At 46.2% G+C, this 17,936-nt stretch overlaps 1 protein-coding gene across 1 annotated transcript in view; it reads right to left on the reverse strand.

The window, feature by feature from the left end:
- Positions 1–17,936, reverse strand: part of LOC135385819 (neural cell adhesion molecule 2-like) — a 598,454-nt gene that overhangs the window by 194,597 nt on the left and 385,921 nt on the right. Inside the window, exon 6 of the mRNA XM_064615351.1 lies at positions 4,062–4,115. Coding sequence (XP_064471421.1) covers positions 4,062–4,115 — 54 coding nt within the window. The remainder of the gene's footprint in view (positions 1–4,061; positions 4,116–17,936) is intronic.

Below are 17,936 nucleotides of genomic sequence, written 5' to 3' on the forward strand. Positions count from 1 at the left end.
CGACGGCACTCCCTACCATTTTCACAGAGGATGAAAACGAAAGCCCTGCTACTAATGGTCACTACCGATTACGCAAAGTGTCAATTTCATTGAATAACCCCAGCGGCTTCTGGAGGGCACTTTGCAGCACACTTGACAAACTGGCGTTCACAAGCACCATACAAAATCTGAAAGTTGGGAGGGCGTTGCGAGTGCATAGCACCCAGGCAGACGCGTCAAACTTGAAGACGTCTATGAGGTCTATCGTCTGAGGTCTGAGACGTCAACCTGTGTCCAGACAATTTCGCGGCTTGATGTTAATTTTAATTGGACTTGACCTAGTCGGTCATCGTCACGAGGCGTTCACGTGAATGTACAAGAGCACTGGACAAGTGGTTGCGCAAGAGAGAGAGGAGGGGTGATGAGAAAGTGCCCAATGCAATTTTTGATAGTCACTCGCACACAAGATTCCAAATTAGCAACTTTCACAAGTCCGACCTAGTCGTGCTTATCGCCTGATATATCAGATACAGCGAACGAAACAATTCAATATATTAATAAAGGATTGACCTCTACGTGAGACTGTCTATTTTGAGGAATCATTATCCGATTGATTACAATGCTATTATGTTCGACTGGATTTCTCTGCTATGGTCAGAATGATCAAGTTTAGGTGCAAGACAGTCGATCATTTCCTCCAGTTTAATCCGCATATTAAGCGTTATATGTAAGGAGCCTCACATTATTGCTTTGATGATGTGTACAACAACAACAAATAAGTTAACAATAATGAATGGGGAAATTCGGCATGTAAGGTGCGGCCCACTACCTCAAGGCACAATGGGGCAGGATGAGATATACAGGGCAATTTCCAGTATTGGTGTCCCACACGACCTCGTTTTGGTTGCGACGAGGGCACACAGGCGGCGTTTCAGGAAGTAGGCCAGCTTTGGTTAAAACGGGTGAATTATACAATTACATCCATGCTTTTTTGGAGTATGAGACGAAATTTAAATTTAAAGAAGTACATTGATTAATTATCAAAACAACCTAATCGCGGTGGTACGAAAGTAAATTCTCTTATGTCTACAGATTCTAACTATGTGTTATATTTTTGCATGTGTTACACTAAGGGCTCAAAAGGGGATTAGGGTGGTGTTCCGGCTCTGTCTCTCTCTCTCTCTCCTTATTTATTGCTATTTTTTCTTCAGTGGGGAGAGGGAGGGGCCTCTAGCTCCACCTTGAGACCGTGAAACAGCAGACGGGAGATGTCACACCACCCCGAAGGAACACCAACACTATATCCAAATATGAAAATCCTGGTCAAATCCCTATGCAAATCCCCAGGAAAATCCCTGGACAAATCTCTGGACAAAACCCGGGCCTCTCCTTTAGATCAGCGTCTGATTGCAGCCATAGAAAGAATGTACGTATTTTACTCACCTTCCAGAAAGTATATATGTGTTCAGTGCGACATTATTATGTTTCAGTTATCGCGCTGCGGTACGGCAGTGGAATATATAAAGTATTTTTGAAACGCATTGCGCATGCACCTCGGAAGCTAAATTATTTCCATATTTTATTCCCGACAGAGATACACGAGAGTGCGGGCAATGTACTTCGTTTAGCGGTACTTTTGCGCATTTACCAAACGGTGATTAGGAAAACAAAATGCACTCTAAAATAGTCTCTAAAAAATGCAGAAGAAGTCCTGGCTCATGCGGGCAGGGCCCCTGCGTGGTAACATGCAGATGGTGTTATGTGTTATTGTATGACTACGTGGGTTGGTCGAAGAAACTGTTTTTATAACCACAATCATTTATGACACTCTGACTCTTCTTGGACTTTACTAGACTTTGACTACACTTGGTTGTTTATGAGCACCAACGCAAAAATAAACATAAGTAAATAAACAAATTAGTATTGTGTAGGGCCTCCCTCGGCGCCTATTACAGCATAACTGCGTTTCGCAAAGGACAAAACGAGATATGTACAGTCACTACAGGGATTTGGAACCATTCTACGTGCAGAAGAATAGCAAGCCCCCTGCGTGATGCAGATAGAGAAGAATGATTCTTCATTAGATAGGTAGGTAGGTAGGTAGGTCGTCCAAGACACCATCAGTCTTGAGGATTAGGACTAAGCAGACCATGACGAGGTTCTCACATGTTCGCCACACCATCCTGTCACATGCCTGTCCTTTTTTTTTTTTTTTTTGAATAGCAAGCCGGCTCTTTGCCTGGCTAACCTTTCTTTTCTTTTTTTCTTAATAAACATATCCTGCCCCCCGTCACATGCACACGTGTACTGGCGCATTGTCACCTGACACACCCTCTGGGTAGAATATTCGAATCATTGGGAGCAGTTGGTCCTGCAGAGTGGGTCGCCACTCCTTTTTATAGTGACGTGTCCATCGAGAACAATCAGCAAGCTTCGGAAATACCAGGATATCGCGGCTCAAACCATCTGCGATTCGTATGCGTGTTTCACTGTCGGCTCTAGACAGTCTGCTTCGTGCCGCTGTGAAAGGCTTCTCCACAGATGCAACTGCCATGATGTGGAAAGCACAGTGAAGGTGGATTCATTGGAGGATTCAGCTTGGTATCTTACAAATACTCTTAAAACTGACTATTTACGAGACTTAAAGAGTCTTTAGATCTTTAGAAGTAACTTGAAGTCAACAACAACAACAAATAAGTTAATGATAATGAATGGGGAAATTCGCCACACTTAAAGTCATTTCTAAAGCTACTCCCGGGATACTTGCTTTCATAAATATCTTTCGGGAGACAGGAAAGTCGAGAAAAGCGAACTTTGTATGCTTTGGCTGTGCGCTATATGTGCAACACATCTCAGACATTTGAGATACCCTTGTCCTTCTGCGGAAACGGGTAGTATGCAGAAGGGTTCGACGTCTCAGGTTTAGTGCAATGTGGACAATGTGTTAGGCTGAAAGGCACGCTGGTGAACGCTCGGGGTCTGTAGAAGCCCCCCCCCCCCCCCCCCCACGGCACAGCATCGGTGTCTCATTAGCCGCGGTTACACGAATGCGATAGAAGCGTATCGTATCAAGTTATCGCACCTCCTTGCACTTATCCTGATCGTTGGATTGGTTGGTGTGGCCCTGTCGGAGCGGATTTGTTGCGATAACCCGATACGATACGTCTTCATGTAAACGCAGCTACTAAGTCATAGCGTGGACGGCTACAAATGTTAAGAATTGAAAGGAACAGGCGATTAAAATAATATGTATAGCTTAACGTGGGTCGCTCGCTCGCCTGCTCACGTTCGTCTTGTGTGGCTCTTTCTCCTCCCATGAGCACAGTACCGGGCATTTGTACGAGCGACATCCGGCGACACAAACAGCTGAGATACAGAAAATTATGAAAAAAAACAAACAAAACAAAACAGAGGAAAGAGCTCCTTCACTAGTCGTTGGGCATAGGACGCATCAGAGAATGCCCAGGAGTTTAGATTCCCGAAGGAATCGTGTCAGCGCAGACGTGGCTTCAGCGTGCTGGGTAGGGCCAAGCAGCACCGCGAGGGAAAGCTCTCGGTAGCCTAGATGAGCAAGCCGGCGCCGGAGACTCGATCGGTGATCTCCGTACCGCCGGCAGGCAATGAGGATGTGTGGCACATCGGCTTCTACGTTGCACGTTGGGCAAAGAGGTGATGGTTGCTGACTCATCTTAAATAGGAGGACAGGAGTTCGTGCCACATTCAGCCGCAGCCGATGAAGCAACGATTCGCAGCGTCGGCTGATAGGCTGATAAAGCTGGTAATGACCGCCAGCATGCTTTGCGCGGCGGCGAAACGTAATCTGTGACGTAGGGGCTCAGGTCGTCTACATCCACTTCACCTTATGGTGCTATACTGTCGCCATCGTTTCAATTTCCTTGTCCTACACCAGTACACTCCCCTGTCTATGGGTTCTACTGATGTCCACTGATACTCATGGTTCTTTCGGGCTCCACACTCAAATTCATATTTTGTTAACAGTGTTGTTGTTTGTTGTTTCAGTGTGACATATTGTGAATGGACTGCATGACTCATGCGTAGGATATGAGGCAGCTGCTACTTACTTTGATTATCATCCGTTACAGTGGTCATTGCCCGTAACTTAATCCCTGGAACACCTGCAGGAAGAAATATACACCAATGAGAATTGGAGGCAGACTCATCTGCCCTTGCACTACAACGATCTAAGTGCTGCACGGTAGAAGACATTCAGTGCATAATAATATCCAGTAAGCTGGTATGAGTAGCATCTGACACATTGTTATGTACTACTTTGCGTCTGCAAGAGTTATTTGGCGTGTACGCTTTCTGCAAGGACAACAACAACACTTTATTTTGGCAATTATGAATGGGATATTTCATCGCGACAAGCGATGCTCTACGCCATTGAGACAAGTAATTTGGTGAAAACAAAATGATAAACCTCATAGAGGCTCAAAGTCCCGCGTTGTCCCAAAAAGGTAAGCAGGGCTTTCAGGGCGGCACGCCGATGAGCTGGGTCTGTCCCTTGGTCAAGCAATTTTGTCATATTCAGAGGTGCGTTACTGGTTTAAATAGAGAGGAAGTTTTCTCCTGGAAAGTTGGTGATGCAAACAATGAAGAAGAACGTGCCATATATTTATGCGTGGATGGATGAATAAATAAAAGTATGACGAGTTTTCATGTCACACCAGTGTACTCTGGCAAGCGGTATCGAAGCTGACCAGTAAAAGCAACTTGAGCCGTATATGCGAAATTAACACGGTATTTTACTAGGCATATTACGTGCCATCAGGGGAGTTATAGCATTGGGCCAACTCTTCCAAGTGCAGATGACGAAACAACGTACTTTGCAAGGTCACACATTGTATTAGGCCATGTCATGATCTATTTGTTGTTGTTGTTAGGCCTTGCGGAAAAGGAACGCTGAAGAGATTCCAAAATTTTTAAAAAATACACAGTTGATTCACGTGAGATCAGCTGTGACAACAAAGCAACACAACTGAGCCAAAATGATTGACAAAGGCGTCCGTCTGTAGGTAGTACCTCTACGTTTAAAGCCGACGTTCCTTTTTTTTTTTTTTTCTCACCTGAACTGCATTGCATTCATCCATTTTACAGACCTGTGACGTGCGAAGCATTCTTTAACGTAGACTACATTCATAGTAATCGCAAATTTCGGCTTCCTCTAGCTTCCGAACCCGATACCCCGTGCTCGCACACCTCTAATAAACCGACTGCTGAAGTAGTTCTAGACAAACATGTTTTCCCCCTCCACAGGTATAAACGCACAATGGAAAATGCGTAGTCCTTCCCCATTCATTCAGGAAATAGTTGGACCACAACCAGCCCCCCCCCCCCCCCATACGTATCTCCCTGGTTTCTCAAAATCACGCACGCGAGACCCACTGTAACCCATCTTGTGCTCTCCGCACATTCCTCCTTGCCCAGCCGTACGCCTTACAAAATAGCTTCGCTGATTATCGTATAAACAAACGATCCGTATGATGGGGCCGCTGAGTGCATGCGCAAGGAAATGGCATGCGGGTGGAAATAATAGCGGCGAAAGAATAGCATAGAAGGTGTGGGGGGGGGGGGGATAAAGGAAGTGTCGAGGAAACCTCAGCCGTTCATTTGGCTAACGACCTTGTCGCGCAACCAGCAGGGAAAGCGTGCTACCACCTCTGTGCCCTCGCCGTCTCACGAAAGTGCTCCTGGATAATGCTTCGGCAAAATGAGGTGGATTAAAGCTTTGCCACAGGAAAGTCCTCGGAGTTGGACACTTTAAACCCGGGGGACGAGAGTTAATGGAAAGTGGCTTCGTGGTGATTTTTCGTAGAGGTTGGACTGGAAACAAAGGCACGAACTTAGATACCCGGCTCGAAGGCAAGCTTTCCGACGGAACGGATTTCTCTTATTTTCATCTCCGTGTGTGCCCTTCTCGGCTGAGTTATTATGCATGATAGGAGAATTGCGGGAAAAGCGGTCTATTATGTCATACGATGTCATATATGTCATTTGCTTTTATGTGTGTTGATGCATAGGGGTGGGGGGACCATGCCACTTGAAAGCTTAAACCGGAATGTGACAGTACCAGAACCTTAAAGCTCAAGCTTCAGCCCTGATTTGACAGTAGTCGAGAAAAAAAGATATTGAAAGTTATGCCGCAGGAGGCGACGGGCTCAGCAATACGTACCCGGTTGGGGCTGCGGTCCAGTACCTTGGTTCAGTATTAGCTGCCTGGTACGGCCAGCCTAAATGGTATACGTTTGTTTCATTCCGCCTGTATACGCGGACATGTAATGTTCAAAAAGAAAAAAAAAGCTAAACAAAAAGGCAATCATACTGCGTCGAAATACCACGACGCATGTCCACCATTGAAGAAGCAATGTCGAAACGTGTAACAGTTGCAGCCGTTTTGAAAATAAATTGCAATTCAAGTAGTGACCGCGCACAGCATACCATTGATTGAGTAAGGGAGGGCCTCGCTATTCCTGGTTGCGAAATTCGCGGCGATCTCGAAACAAAGAAAATGCTCGATTGCTTCATAAGATGATATGCCGTATTTAAAAGTCCGATGTCACTACATCTAATATTCATAAAGAACAGGAAAGAAGCTAAATAAAAAGTCAATCATACTGCGTCGCAATACAACGACGCATGTCCACCATTGAATAGACAATATCGGATAACTAGGCGAACGGAAGCAATGTCGAAACGTGTAACAGTTGCAGTCACTTAAAGATAAATTACGATTGAAGTAGTGACCGCGCGCAGTATACCATATAGATTGAGTAGGGGAGGGCTTCGATATAATTCCTGGTTGCGAAACTCACAGTCTCGAAACAAAGAAAATGCTCGATAGCTACGTAAGATGATATGCCGTATTTAAAAGTCCGATGTCACTAATGAACCACTCAACTGGAAGTTTTCGATGTCTGCCGATGTCGTTTTAGCGAATGAAAACCACATTTTAGCAGCCGTTAGGCTTAGTAGGGTGGACAAGCCTGGACAGCATGTCAGTTAGTTTCATCAGGTTACTCCAACTTCGGTGTCTGCATTTTACAGCGATAGCTGTATGAGGGAACTTGTTTGTCAAGGAGAGCGTCGGTCCTGACTTCCTGTTCGGCGCACCATTGGTTGGCGCAGCAGCAAATAGGGGAGCACATGAAAAGACATCAAGAGACACGCTGCGTCGTTGACGAAAGTTGCGTGTCCTTGCTAAAAGCTGCAGCCGTGCGGGGAACAAGTACTACAAGCGCCGCCCGTCTATCACGCGCTATGTGGCGGCTATGAAGAGTGCGTACGGCGTCTGCACATAGGGTAGTGGAGGGCTCGGCAAGCCGCTGTAGAACGTAAATGCGGTTTTGGCGGCGAGCGCGACCTACAGGGGGCGCTCTAAAAGTCACGTGATCCGCCGGTAGTGTGGAAACAGCGGGATCCGTATCTGTGATAGTGGCCGTGTTTGGTCGTGATTATGCGGTATTGCGCTGTTTTTAACTGCAGGTCGTCATCAGCTACGCTTGGAATGAACTTCCCGAGCTATAGCCGAAACACGAAAAGTTTCTAACATCTGGATAATCAAGCTGCGAAACGGAAAGCAAGCGCCAGAAAAATTGGTGCACTATGAGGCATGTTCGGAGCATTTCGCCGAAGCGTACATGGGAATGAAATAAAAGCGTAAAGTTGTACTTGGTGGAAAACTTCAACAATATGGTGCTTTTGGTTTGCCGTGCAGATCCGAAACGTGGTTTTCTGAAACGAAATATTGTGCCGTCAAGAAATGTACCCCCGCGAATGCTTGACAAGCCTCCATCAAAGAGCCGGCCTGAGAGGAGAAATCATCATCGTGCTGCACTGTCAGATATGTTTTTGAGCGATTTTGATTATTCTTCTATCGATCTTCATATATGGTGCTTTGCCGTTATCGCAGGATAGAGATTACGTCTCACACCTGAAGAAAGCTGGCGTGACATCAGTCATATATCTCCAGCTATAGGAATAAAGGTGTTGCACTGCTGTATGGTTTCCAATGTAGAGTAGTTCGCGGACTTATACGTCACGCTGTACAATACAACAATCATAATAGTAATTAAACAAACAACTGCGGACACATACAAGTTCCTGGTTTAGCCTGAACGAAACTACTATACACACACAAGATTACACTACATATGGTCACGGATGTCAGCGTTGTACAGGTATGACATATGCACCTCCTCGAGGACTATCACTGTAGTGCTAAAGGGGGGCGATCAAGCTTGCACGTCACACAATTGCAGTTCTGTTGGTACTTGTCTAAATGGAAAAAGATGAAAACTGTTGACCTATTATTACCATTGGAAAGTTGACCTGTATCGAATAACTCTGTACTGGCTGCTAATGATCACGATCCTCAAATGTATTGTTACACGTTGCACTCATTCTATGAGGCACCGCTCTTTATCTTTCAAATCAATTCAAATTTTATGGTGCCCATGAGCAACCAGATTGGTGCGAGTAATCCTGCACCGCACCAAAGACTTGCCAAGTACGGCAAACAAAACTATGAATGTGACACTGCTCGAGGCCGATAAGAAGGCTTTTTTGGCACACAAAACTATCCGTATCTGTAAGCCGCTGTGGGCATCGATAGGGAACCTGGAAGGCAAATCCCGTCCGTAACAGCACTGCATCACACGCGCACCTGTGTAGCGCGCATAAATTTAAACAGGAACAAACTCATTCTTTCATCAGGAACATACTCATTATGAATTTAATGTTCATTTGACTCTGTCGTAGCCACGCTTCGCGACAGGCAAAGTTCAGGGCTGTCCCTCCGCTGAAGAATATTATAAAACTCAACTAAACGTGCGTCGGGAAGATGGCGAACGGCGTTGCATCCACACTGCGCAGTTCGCTCCGCCGCCGCGGGAGGGGCGCCACCGGTCGCGCTCGTCCCCAATAGCACAAGGAAGGGACAAGCAACCAGACGCGCATTGGCCGCACGACGACAACATGACCTAGCAGTGAGGAAACGCAAAGGGACGAAACTGTCTCAGACGTGTGCACCTGAAACGAGTGCGCGTCTGTCGGAGTTCGCACTGGCGGACGCTGATTTTGCGGAGCAGTTTTTGAAGAACGAGTCTGGACTTGTTTGTGACGTTTGCGATAGGCTGTGGTTTCGCACCGACGTGTCCAGTGTGCGTGTCGACGTTATCCATCCAGAACGTCAAGTCGGTTCGTAACTGCGTGGGACCACCGGTTGGCGTAGGGGCGACCTCGCAAATCGAAGTCGGAACGTAAAGTTAGATTGAAATGGACAAGCGCTCAGCATTTGGCGTCGGCCCAGGACGCATAGTAACCCCCCTGTCCCCCCTTCCTGCTGTCCTCTCTCCATCTGTCCACATCTGTACGCCGCTCATAGCCACAGTTGCTTCGCGGTGCTAACACGGAATTAAAAAAAAACACTTGGCACTCGAACGGGACACTTGTCTCCCCATGATAAGAAAAAAAAAGAAAAGAAAACCGAACGTATGGTGGAAAGTAACTAAACATGCTGAGGCTGGAGCCCTTTAGAATCAAAAGGTGCCTGGATCTATTCCCGCCGCTTTCTGGGTTTTTCGACAACTGCCATATTTCAAGTGTACCTATACGTATATTGCTCTACCACTTTGACGTTTGTCTCCTTCGCCGCCCGTAAGGTGTGGACGCACATCTAGACAACATTTCCCTTGCGACATCGGTGTGCACTGTATTCGTTTAGAGGGAATTCAGTCACGCTTTCGTCTTATTCACATTTCTCGTTATGTGACATGAAGTGCAGAATTTAGGACAGCGGAACAGAAGAACAGGCACAAGCGCTTACTTGGAACAATTGTACTGAGGAATCTCCCACATGTGGTACAAGTAGTAGAAGGTCAGATTGAACGCTGTCCCTGCTCGGTAGCGTAAGCAGAAAAATATTCCCGGAGGGCTTCTACGGGAACTTTACATGGATAAGAGGACTTCGCCCTTGTTGTCCATCTCCCAAATGCACTACCAAAGCTACTGGACGTTTGGTCCAGTAAAGTTTTTTCGTCCAGATTGTTTCCTTTTTTTTTTTTTTTTTAGTGTAGCAAGCCAAGCTGCGCTGACAGCCGACCTACTTACATAGCGTATTCCCTGAGCAGCAATGTGTTCAAGACAGGGAATTTGCTGCCACTGTGGCCACCGTGCGTGATGTAGCTAGGCCGAATCACTTAGCTGTACGCCGTCTTCGCGTTAACTGAGTAAACGTCACGTGTTTCTGCCGTGCGTCCACAGTGTCCAGTCCACACAGTATCCGTAGCGATCTCCGGTGAGCAACTAACTGTTGTGAACACCTGTTGCCTGACGCACCACTGCGTGCCCGAGAACAACAACAACAAATAAGTTAATGATAATGAATGGGGAAATTCGCGTGCCCGAGAAGAATTATATGACGCACCGTGATTACAATAAAATGCAAACCGGACGCTTCGAGTATGAAATATGATAGACGTTCAAATGCCAGGCAGCAGCGGGAATCGAACCACGTGCATTTTGACTGCAGATCAACTGCGCAAAACACTACGCTACGCTGGCACTGCTCACCCCGGGCAGCCTCAGCAGGGTTACTTTGCGGAGACTTCAGCACCTTGTGCATTGCGACTCAACTCACTCAGGACTCAACTGGAGGGGCATTTGAAACGTTCAGACTCTTAACGCGTTCAAGTATAGAAAGTGTGGAATGAAACACCAAACTGCAGAGGTTCTTCTTTGACATCGATTCTGGTTAGATCCACGCATTTGTACAACTAATTGTACACACTTGTACACACTACTTGTACCACAACTTGTACAACTACAGACTCTCACTAACTTATAAAAGAGAGCCGTAAAAAAACAACCTCACAGATTCTGTAACTATGATCGATGTACATTACAAAAGCCACACGTACAATTATCGTCACCCAATATGTTACGTTATACCACAATTTAGTACATCATATGGCCATCAAACATTACAATATAATACAGTCAAGTTGCTCAATAGCAATAACGAGCTATGCTTATTGCCGAAAGCGGATTTGTTTGATTACACTCTGTATCTTGATTACTAATGAACTCGTTTGGCAATATACTGGGACTATATTGCTTGTGTAATTGCGGATTGTCTTTTTTTTCTTCCTTTTGGTCTGTTCTTTTTGAATTGTACCCTATGACTTGTACATATGTTTGTAAATATGTTTATTACTGATGTGTTTATAATGCTGCCGGAGGGTTGGGACCTTTGTCAAGTCCTTTGGGCTTTTTTGTCCCAACTCCCATCCACGAGACTGGTGAATAAAAGTTATTATTATTATTAATTGGAATGAGTCACCTCACGCGTATTTATGACTCTGTTGATGTAATACTGTCGTTTTATACTTCCTTGCGGTTATGTGACAGGTCGAGTTCGCTGCCTTGCATCAGAATGCACGAATAAACCCACAGAGTGAAGCAACTAAGTATGATAAATTGCCGCTGCATGCTGTGCTCGTATTGGCAAACAGTATTCTGATGCAATGTGATAGAGGAATATGAGCCTTACGAGATACATGGTGCATTCCTGAAAGCGTGTTTCTTTCTCTTTGGTTGACGCGAGACTACGAAGCAACCACAGCACGCCCCATAGCTGCTGAGATAGAAACGTGCCTGACAGCCGAACGTAAAGTTGGGCATGAATCTGATGCAAGATTTGCGCAGATATCAGCATGCCCTTACGAAAGCCACACTTTTCTGCACGAAAAACGTCTCGGTAAGTATAATTCCGCAACTCTACTTGCGAAATTTAGAAACGTTAAATACTGGGTTATCGAGCACAACGTGGAATATCCATCTATTGAAAATGAATTTGGAAGTGTTTTATTTTTGAGTGTACGTTTAGTGTAATATTTCCAAACAAAGTAAACAGTGAATCACCAGTCATTTTCAGTTTGAGGCCCCATCTGTAAACAATGTTGTTGAGCGTGAGGAAACCCAGAAATGAAAACTGTTGTGCCTGAACAGCTGTGTAGCTGTAAAGTGCTTTATTGCTGTCCCGGAACACCGCCACTACTAGGGACATTCTACTGCACAACTCTGAAGTATCGTGGTGGAAACTGAAAGGGTGAAACACCAGCAGTGTTTCACAAGAACCAATGAATGGAGCCAATAGGGCAGAAGGGCAAGGGCGAAGTGGTACATAATTACAACAGTGAAGCCCGAGACACGGAAGAAAAACGGAAGAAAAAAAGAAGGCGACACAATCGTCTTCTGAAGTTCTTCCGTGTCTTGGGTTTCACTGTTGGAACCACTAGGGATCTTGCGACACCGAAAGGGTCGCGCTGCTCCGTCGCGACAGCGCCGGTCTTGGGAGTATCCGCGAGTGATACCACGCCACCCATTCTATGAATTCTGAAGTGGAACCGCACGTTTGCGTAGCGACCGCCGTAATTAGAAGGGCTGATTTTCGAAGTGCGAATAATGTGGAACCTCTCAGGGGCGCGAACAAAGAGAAGGGGGACGAACTGCACAGAAGCAACCACCATATTTATAATGTAAGAGTTACAGCAACTCGCGTCTGCCTGTGTCAAGACACATACATGCAAGTGGTACGTCGAGAGGATGGTTATTCGATCTTTCACAAAATCCAAGTTTGCTAGTAAAGACTAAGCACATTTCTCAGACTCCATCCACTTGTGGCATCATGTTTTTGACTGAGTCTCGTATTCCTTTCGTCCTTTTGGCACATTACTGGGCACATACCTTCTGAGGCTTTGTATGTATTTGTCCTTTCTATGTTGTTCCAGCCTCAGAACATCAGTTCTCTCATGTACATACCTTCGTCACTGAAACCTACATCGTGCGTCCGCTTTCTTCATACAAATAAACACGCGTGGTCGCAACATATTGTCGGAACTTGTGCTCCAGTATTTCTAATATCCTCAGAAGTAATAACGCTAAAAAGATTCTCACAGAAGAAATTATATACAGAGGGGTGTAGACCACAAATATGCAGCTCGCCATTTAGAGTAGTTTTTTACCTCGGCCACCGCCGTGTGCTTGCGGCACGACGGTTGTGAAATGGTCGGTGCGTAAATACTAAACTTTTTGGACAATGTAGAACTTCCGTTCTCAGTGTGAGTCTCGTCAACGAAATTACCGGGAGCAATATCGGCTCTGGGCACTGCCGATGAAACACCTCAATCATTATCTCCAAATAAAGTTCCCATTTGGTCGGTGCATTTGACGGTGACACAGTATCGAGCGGCGTTTCACCGTCACCAAAGTCTGTAAATCATTGATCATTTTGCAGGTCCGCAATTCAGTTTCATCTAAACTAGAACAAAGGAAATAGGATATATTCGCTCATGTTGTCCGCACCTCATGCAATGGCCGAATGCGCGTCACGAACGATATTCTTTGCCAGTCTAGTGCCCTCGGTGGTTGTTGGAAGCATAGAAATTGCGAGAAATGAAACATCTGGTCCATAGTGAAGAGTTCTTTTAGGTGCTTGCACAGTTAGCGATGCAACAGTTTCAGTGTGGAAAAAAAAAAGACGCAAAAGAAAGAAAAGGACGCTCGCGCTTCACATGTAAACAAAGCTGGCTACCCGGTGGCTATCACGCCAGGTACTTTCTCCGGAGGCCGCATCGTGGCGCCACCAGTTTGTCACATGGTCCCTATAACTGTAACAAACGCGTGTACTGCATTTATTCTGCCGTAATTAGCGCCAGCTCGCTATTGGTTTTTCGCAACGTGGTGGAAGCGACTGGGATATACCAGAAAACATATGATTGGAAGTACAGTTCGTCACGGGGATCCGGCTACGATTCTACGATCCAACTCTAGCTCTCCGGATTTAAAACGCCGACTCAAATATCCGACGCTGGTACAGCGTACGTCCTCGCGTCCCTCCAATTGCTAGCAAGAAAGGGTTTCATCGTTTAGAGAGTGACTCTCAACCGGGGTTCAGCGGAACCCAGGAGTTGGGCGAGCCTTATCCGCGAGCAGGACACTGTTCAGCACCCGCGACTGTAACTTGACTGCCTACCAAGGCTGTCTCTCGGACAGCCTTGTTAACGGACAGTGCTTGACATGTGATCGTTGACATTGCGATTGACATCGAGATGCTGCGGCTGGCGGGAATCGCAGACAGTAGAGTCAGCAGCTGTCGTATTCATCGGTTGGCTTAACCCGCGCAACTCAACCCGACAATTTTTCCGCACCACGCTTTTTCTTTCCTCTTGTGTTTCAAAAGCATTACAAGTACTTCGAAAGTCGGAGCTATAGTTCTGAAAAAAAAAAAAAAGAACTGCGGAGCTACTCTCCTGAATATATGAACTTTACAAGCATCCGTAGCAACCCGCAGTGCGTTACTCTGGGGGGAAGTATTGTAAAACAGCTGAACGAACCCGACAAACCTGAAGCGGCATCTTGCGACGAAACAATTAACAATTAACTAATCAGTTATCCAGAATAAACTTTGCTGCTTGCACGACACCTTGTTCGCCACCCACTTCTATGCAGTTACCCTAGTGTAGTAGGCTGGTAGGATCACCGGTTCCCTCGAATAACAACAACAACAACTTCAATTTTATTTTAGGATGATGAATGGGGAGTTTCGTCGCCAGAGGCGATACTCTACCCCATTGCTGGCGGTGATGTGGGGAATGAGATAATGAGCCCCTTCATAATATCGATCGAAGTCCAATTGTGTTCAGAAAGGACAAAATCGAACGCTACTCTTCTATGTCTTAATGCTACTCGTTAGCTATATTCCGACTTACATATGCTTGCAACACTTGTGACACCCATATTATTATTACGGAAGCTCCTAACGATGTTGCATGCGAAACAGCACTGTTGCGAACACTTCTGCTTAGTGAAAAGGATATTCGAAAAGACGTTCGCGTATACACATAACTCAAATGTTTTGTGTGCCACAGCCTGTTTCGTTATCTGCCTGCGGCTAATACAAGCGGTCACCAGCGTCCCTCGTCCTCTGAATGGGCTTCTGTTTCGTACCTCAGGCAACCCTCTCATCGTTAAAGAACAACAACATTTGTCGATGTCGACACCCGTTGAAATTGCTGTTCCGCTTTGACAGATCCCTCTCATAGAAGGTATAGGCAAAGGGGGTGTTGGTGTCTACTCTAACACGCTGCGTGCATTCTAAATCCAAAGTAACGATACTCGATATATTTACTTTTTCGCGCTTTCGAGACTCTAGAGAACATAATCCGTATGTCCTTGAGGCTTTTGCATGAACCCGGCCCTTCTAGCACGTTTTCGTTGGTTTACGGATGCTGACTTTAGTCTGGCGGAACTCGACGCCGCTTCAACGTCAAGGCGAGGCAAATCATTGCCTCGTGCTGACGATATCATCCACCAGCACATCGCCAACTTGCCCATCGCTGCTCAGGAAGCCTTGTTGCGTATTATGAATAAGAGTTGGAAAGAGGGCCAACACCCTTCCAGTTGACACTGTGACGTCGTAAAAGTGCTGGGCGAATGACCTGCGATTCATCGTCAGGGGGCACAGCCCTCACTCATCACCTTCGTTAAGATCATAGCAAAGAGTTATCGTCTTTTCAAAAGTCTTTCTTTTTCTACTATATCTGGAGTAGCTTGTGCCGCGGTAAGCTGGAAGTATATTTTCTCAAACCATCATCATCATCCCTTCCAGTTAGATGGTTCTTCAAAGTGATACCATGTGGTCTGCAATGTGATACACCCAAAGTGATAACCTGGATAATCCCCCTAAGATATGGTATCGTCCAGGCCTATATGTCTTTCGAGATGCCTCTGCAAAGTTGTAGGGAAAAAAAGGTAATCAGCTATGTAGAAAGGGTACGAGAGAGAGAAAAACTGCTTCCAGAATGTATGACTGACTTCCGTAAGGGTCGAAGTATTATGGACGGAGTATTGGATCTGGTGACTTTCAGTGTGGAACATGAACATGCTCGTCATCTATCATTGTGGCTGCCTTTTTAGACATCAAACAAGCGTACGACACGGTGAGCTACAGCCATGGCCTACATGCTCTGTACAGCCGGGCGACCCCCCCGTTTTTGTTCCTATGGTCTAATAAATATACCCCCCCCCCCGGGCGATCCGTGATCGCTTGCTTCGTTGGATTACAGACAACCTCACCGGTAGGATAATATACATTCACACCGAAGACCGAGATAATGATCATCACGATAACATCATGTCCTGAGCCCTCTGATTTTCAACGAGGTTGTGGCACGTTTACCACATTATCTGCCCACAAATGTGCACATTAGTATGTACGCCAATGACGTATGTATATAATCTTCTGGTTTAGAATTACCGGTATTGCAGCAGAGCCTCCAGAATGCCTTAGATTGCACAGTTACCTTTTTAACCGAAAGACACATGGATGTGCCCGTCGAGAAGACTGTTTTCGTTCCCTTTACTCGAAACAAAAAAGACGTGGTTTCAACTGAGACTAAATGATCAGGCGATAAACAGGGTGTCCCATCACCAGTTCTTGGAAATAGTTATTGATGCGTAGCTTTCATGGGCTGCTAACATCAATCCTCTCAAGAGCAGAGCCGACACAGTAGTAACATGTCATGTGTTCGGACGCTTTGCGTCCGACGTTTCCGTCTGAGAATGCCAATTCCCCCTTAAAACTGGGAAGGCTGACTCAGTGAACTGTACACCTTGTGCAACCGAAGAAGACAATTGAGTGCATTCTCGTGCACTGTTCCAGATATAGATCTGAAAGGACACTATGAAATCTCCTCTCAACTGATTGCGCAAACGAAACTGTGAACGAAACCTCGTAAAAGAGCTGGGCACTTGGTCACCTGGGGAGCCTTGTCAGAGCTTGTGACTTATATAGAGTATTGCATTGGAGACAATGACATATTGTTGCAACTGGCCCAGTCAATGTGATCGTCACCTGAGACAACGACAACAGCTGCGCGACACGTACTCCAAAAGAGGACACCAGGGCTACTTCTGGCTAAGCCATTCATTATATGGTGCCAACCGTCTGGGTTGTGATGAGCAGCCAACACGTTAGTGAATGGACTCAGTCTTCCTCGTTGTTCTCTTCGGGCACCTAAGGAGGTCACCTAGGGATAAGCTCCCTATTCATCTCCCAGACAGCCACGCTTCGAGATCTCAAACAGGGGCGTCTGGCGACCTCGAGACGTCTGGAGTGACCGTTGGCGGCCTGTGACCGGCCAGCGGATTGGTTGGACAAGGTTAACACGTGACTCTCTTACCCTGTAAATTTGCTTTAAAAGGGCGCGGGCATGATGGCTTGTTTGTCTGTACTTGAGATGCTGAACATGTAAATAAACATCTGTTGTTGTTGAAGACGGACCCCTGCCTGACTACCTCCAGCACAAGACAGCTCGGAACCCCGAACCGCAACAACTGGTTGGCAGCCGCTGGGATGGACACCGCTAGGCCGAACAAGTCGCATGGGTGAGTGTTCCGCTTTCCTTGCTTTGATTTCGCCAGACTGTGAAACGCCGGTGTAGGCAAAATCTGTTAGCCTTTAGGTAGGAAGCCATAGTTGAGCACGCTTCACCCGAAAAGGATAGGGCAAGGGAAAGTGACGCTCACAAGAGAAACTATGGACCTTAGCAAATTGCGAGTGCCAGATTTGTTACTCCTGCTAGAAGAACTTGGGGGTAGCCAGGGGCAGGTAAAACGTAAACCTCAGATCACTGAGCTCATCCGCAGAATTGGAGCTGATGATGAGGAAATGAAGGAGTGTTGGGGTTAATCTTGGAAAAGAAAGAGGAGGAAGAAAATGCGAGGCGGGAACGCGTTGAAAGAGAAAAGCAGGAACGCGTGGAAAGAGAAAAGCTGGAACGCGAGGAGGCGGCTAGCGAAAGAACGGCGCGAGCATGAATTGGCATTGAGGAAGTTGGAACTAGAGAAGCTGAGACTCGAATCAAACAGCTCAGCTT

The sequence above is a fragment of the Ornithodoros turicata genome, chromosome 2 (genome assembly GCF_037126465.1).
Source record: "Ornithodoros turicata isolate Travis chromosome 2, ASM3712646v1, whole genome shotgun sequence".
Lineage (NCBI taxonomy): Eukaryota > Metazoa > Arthropoda > Arachnida > Ixodida > Argasidae > Ornithodoros > Ornithodoros turicata.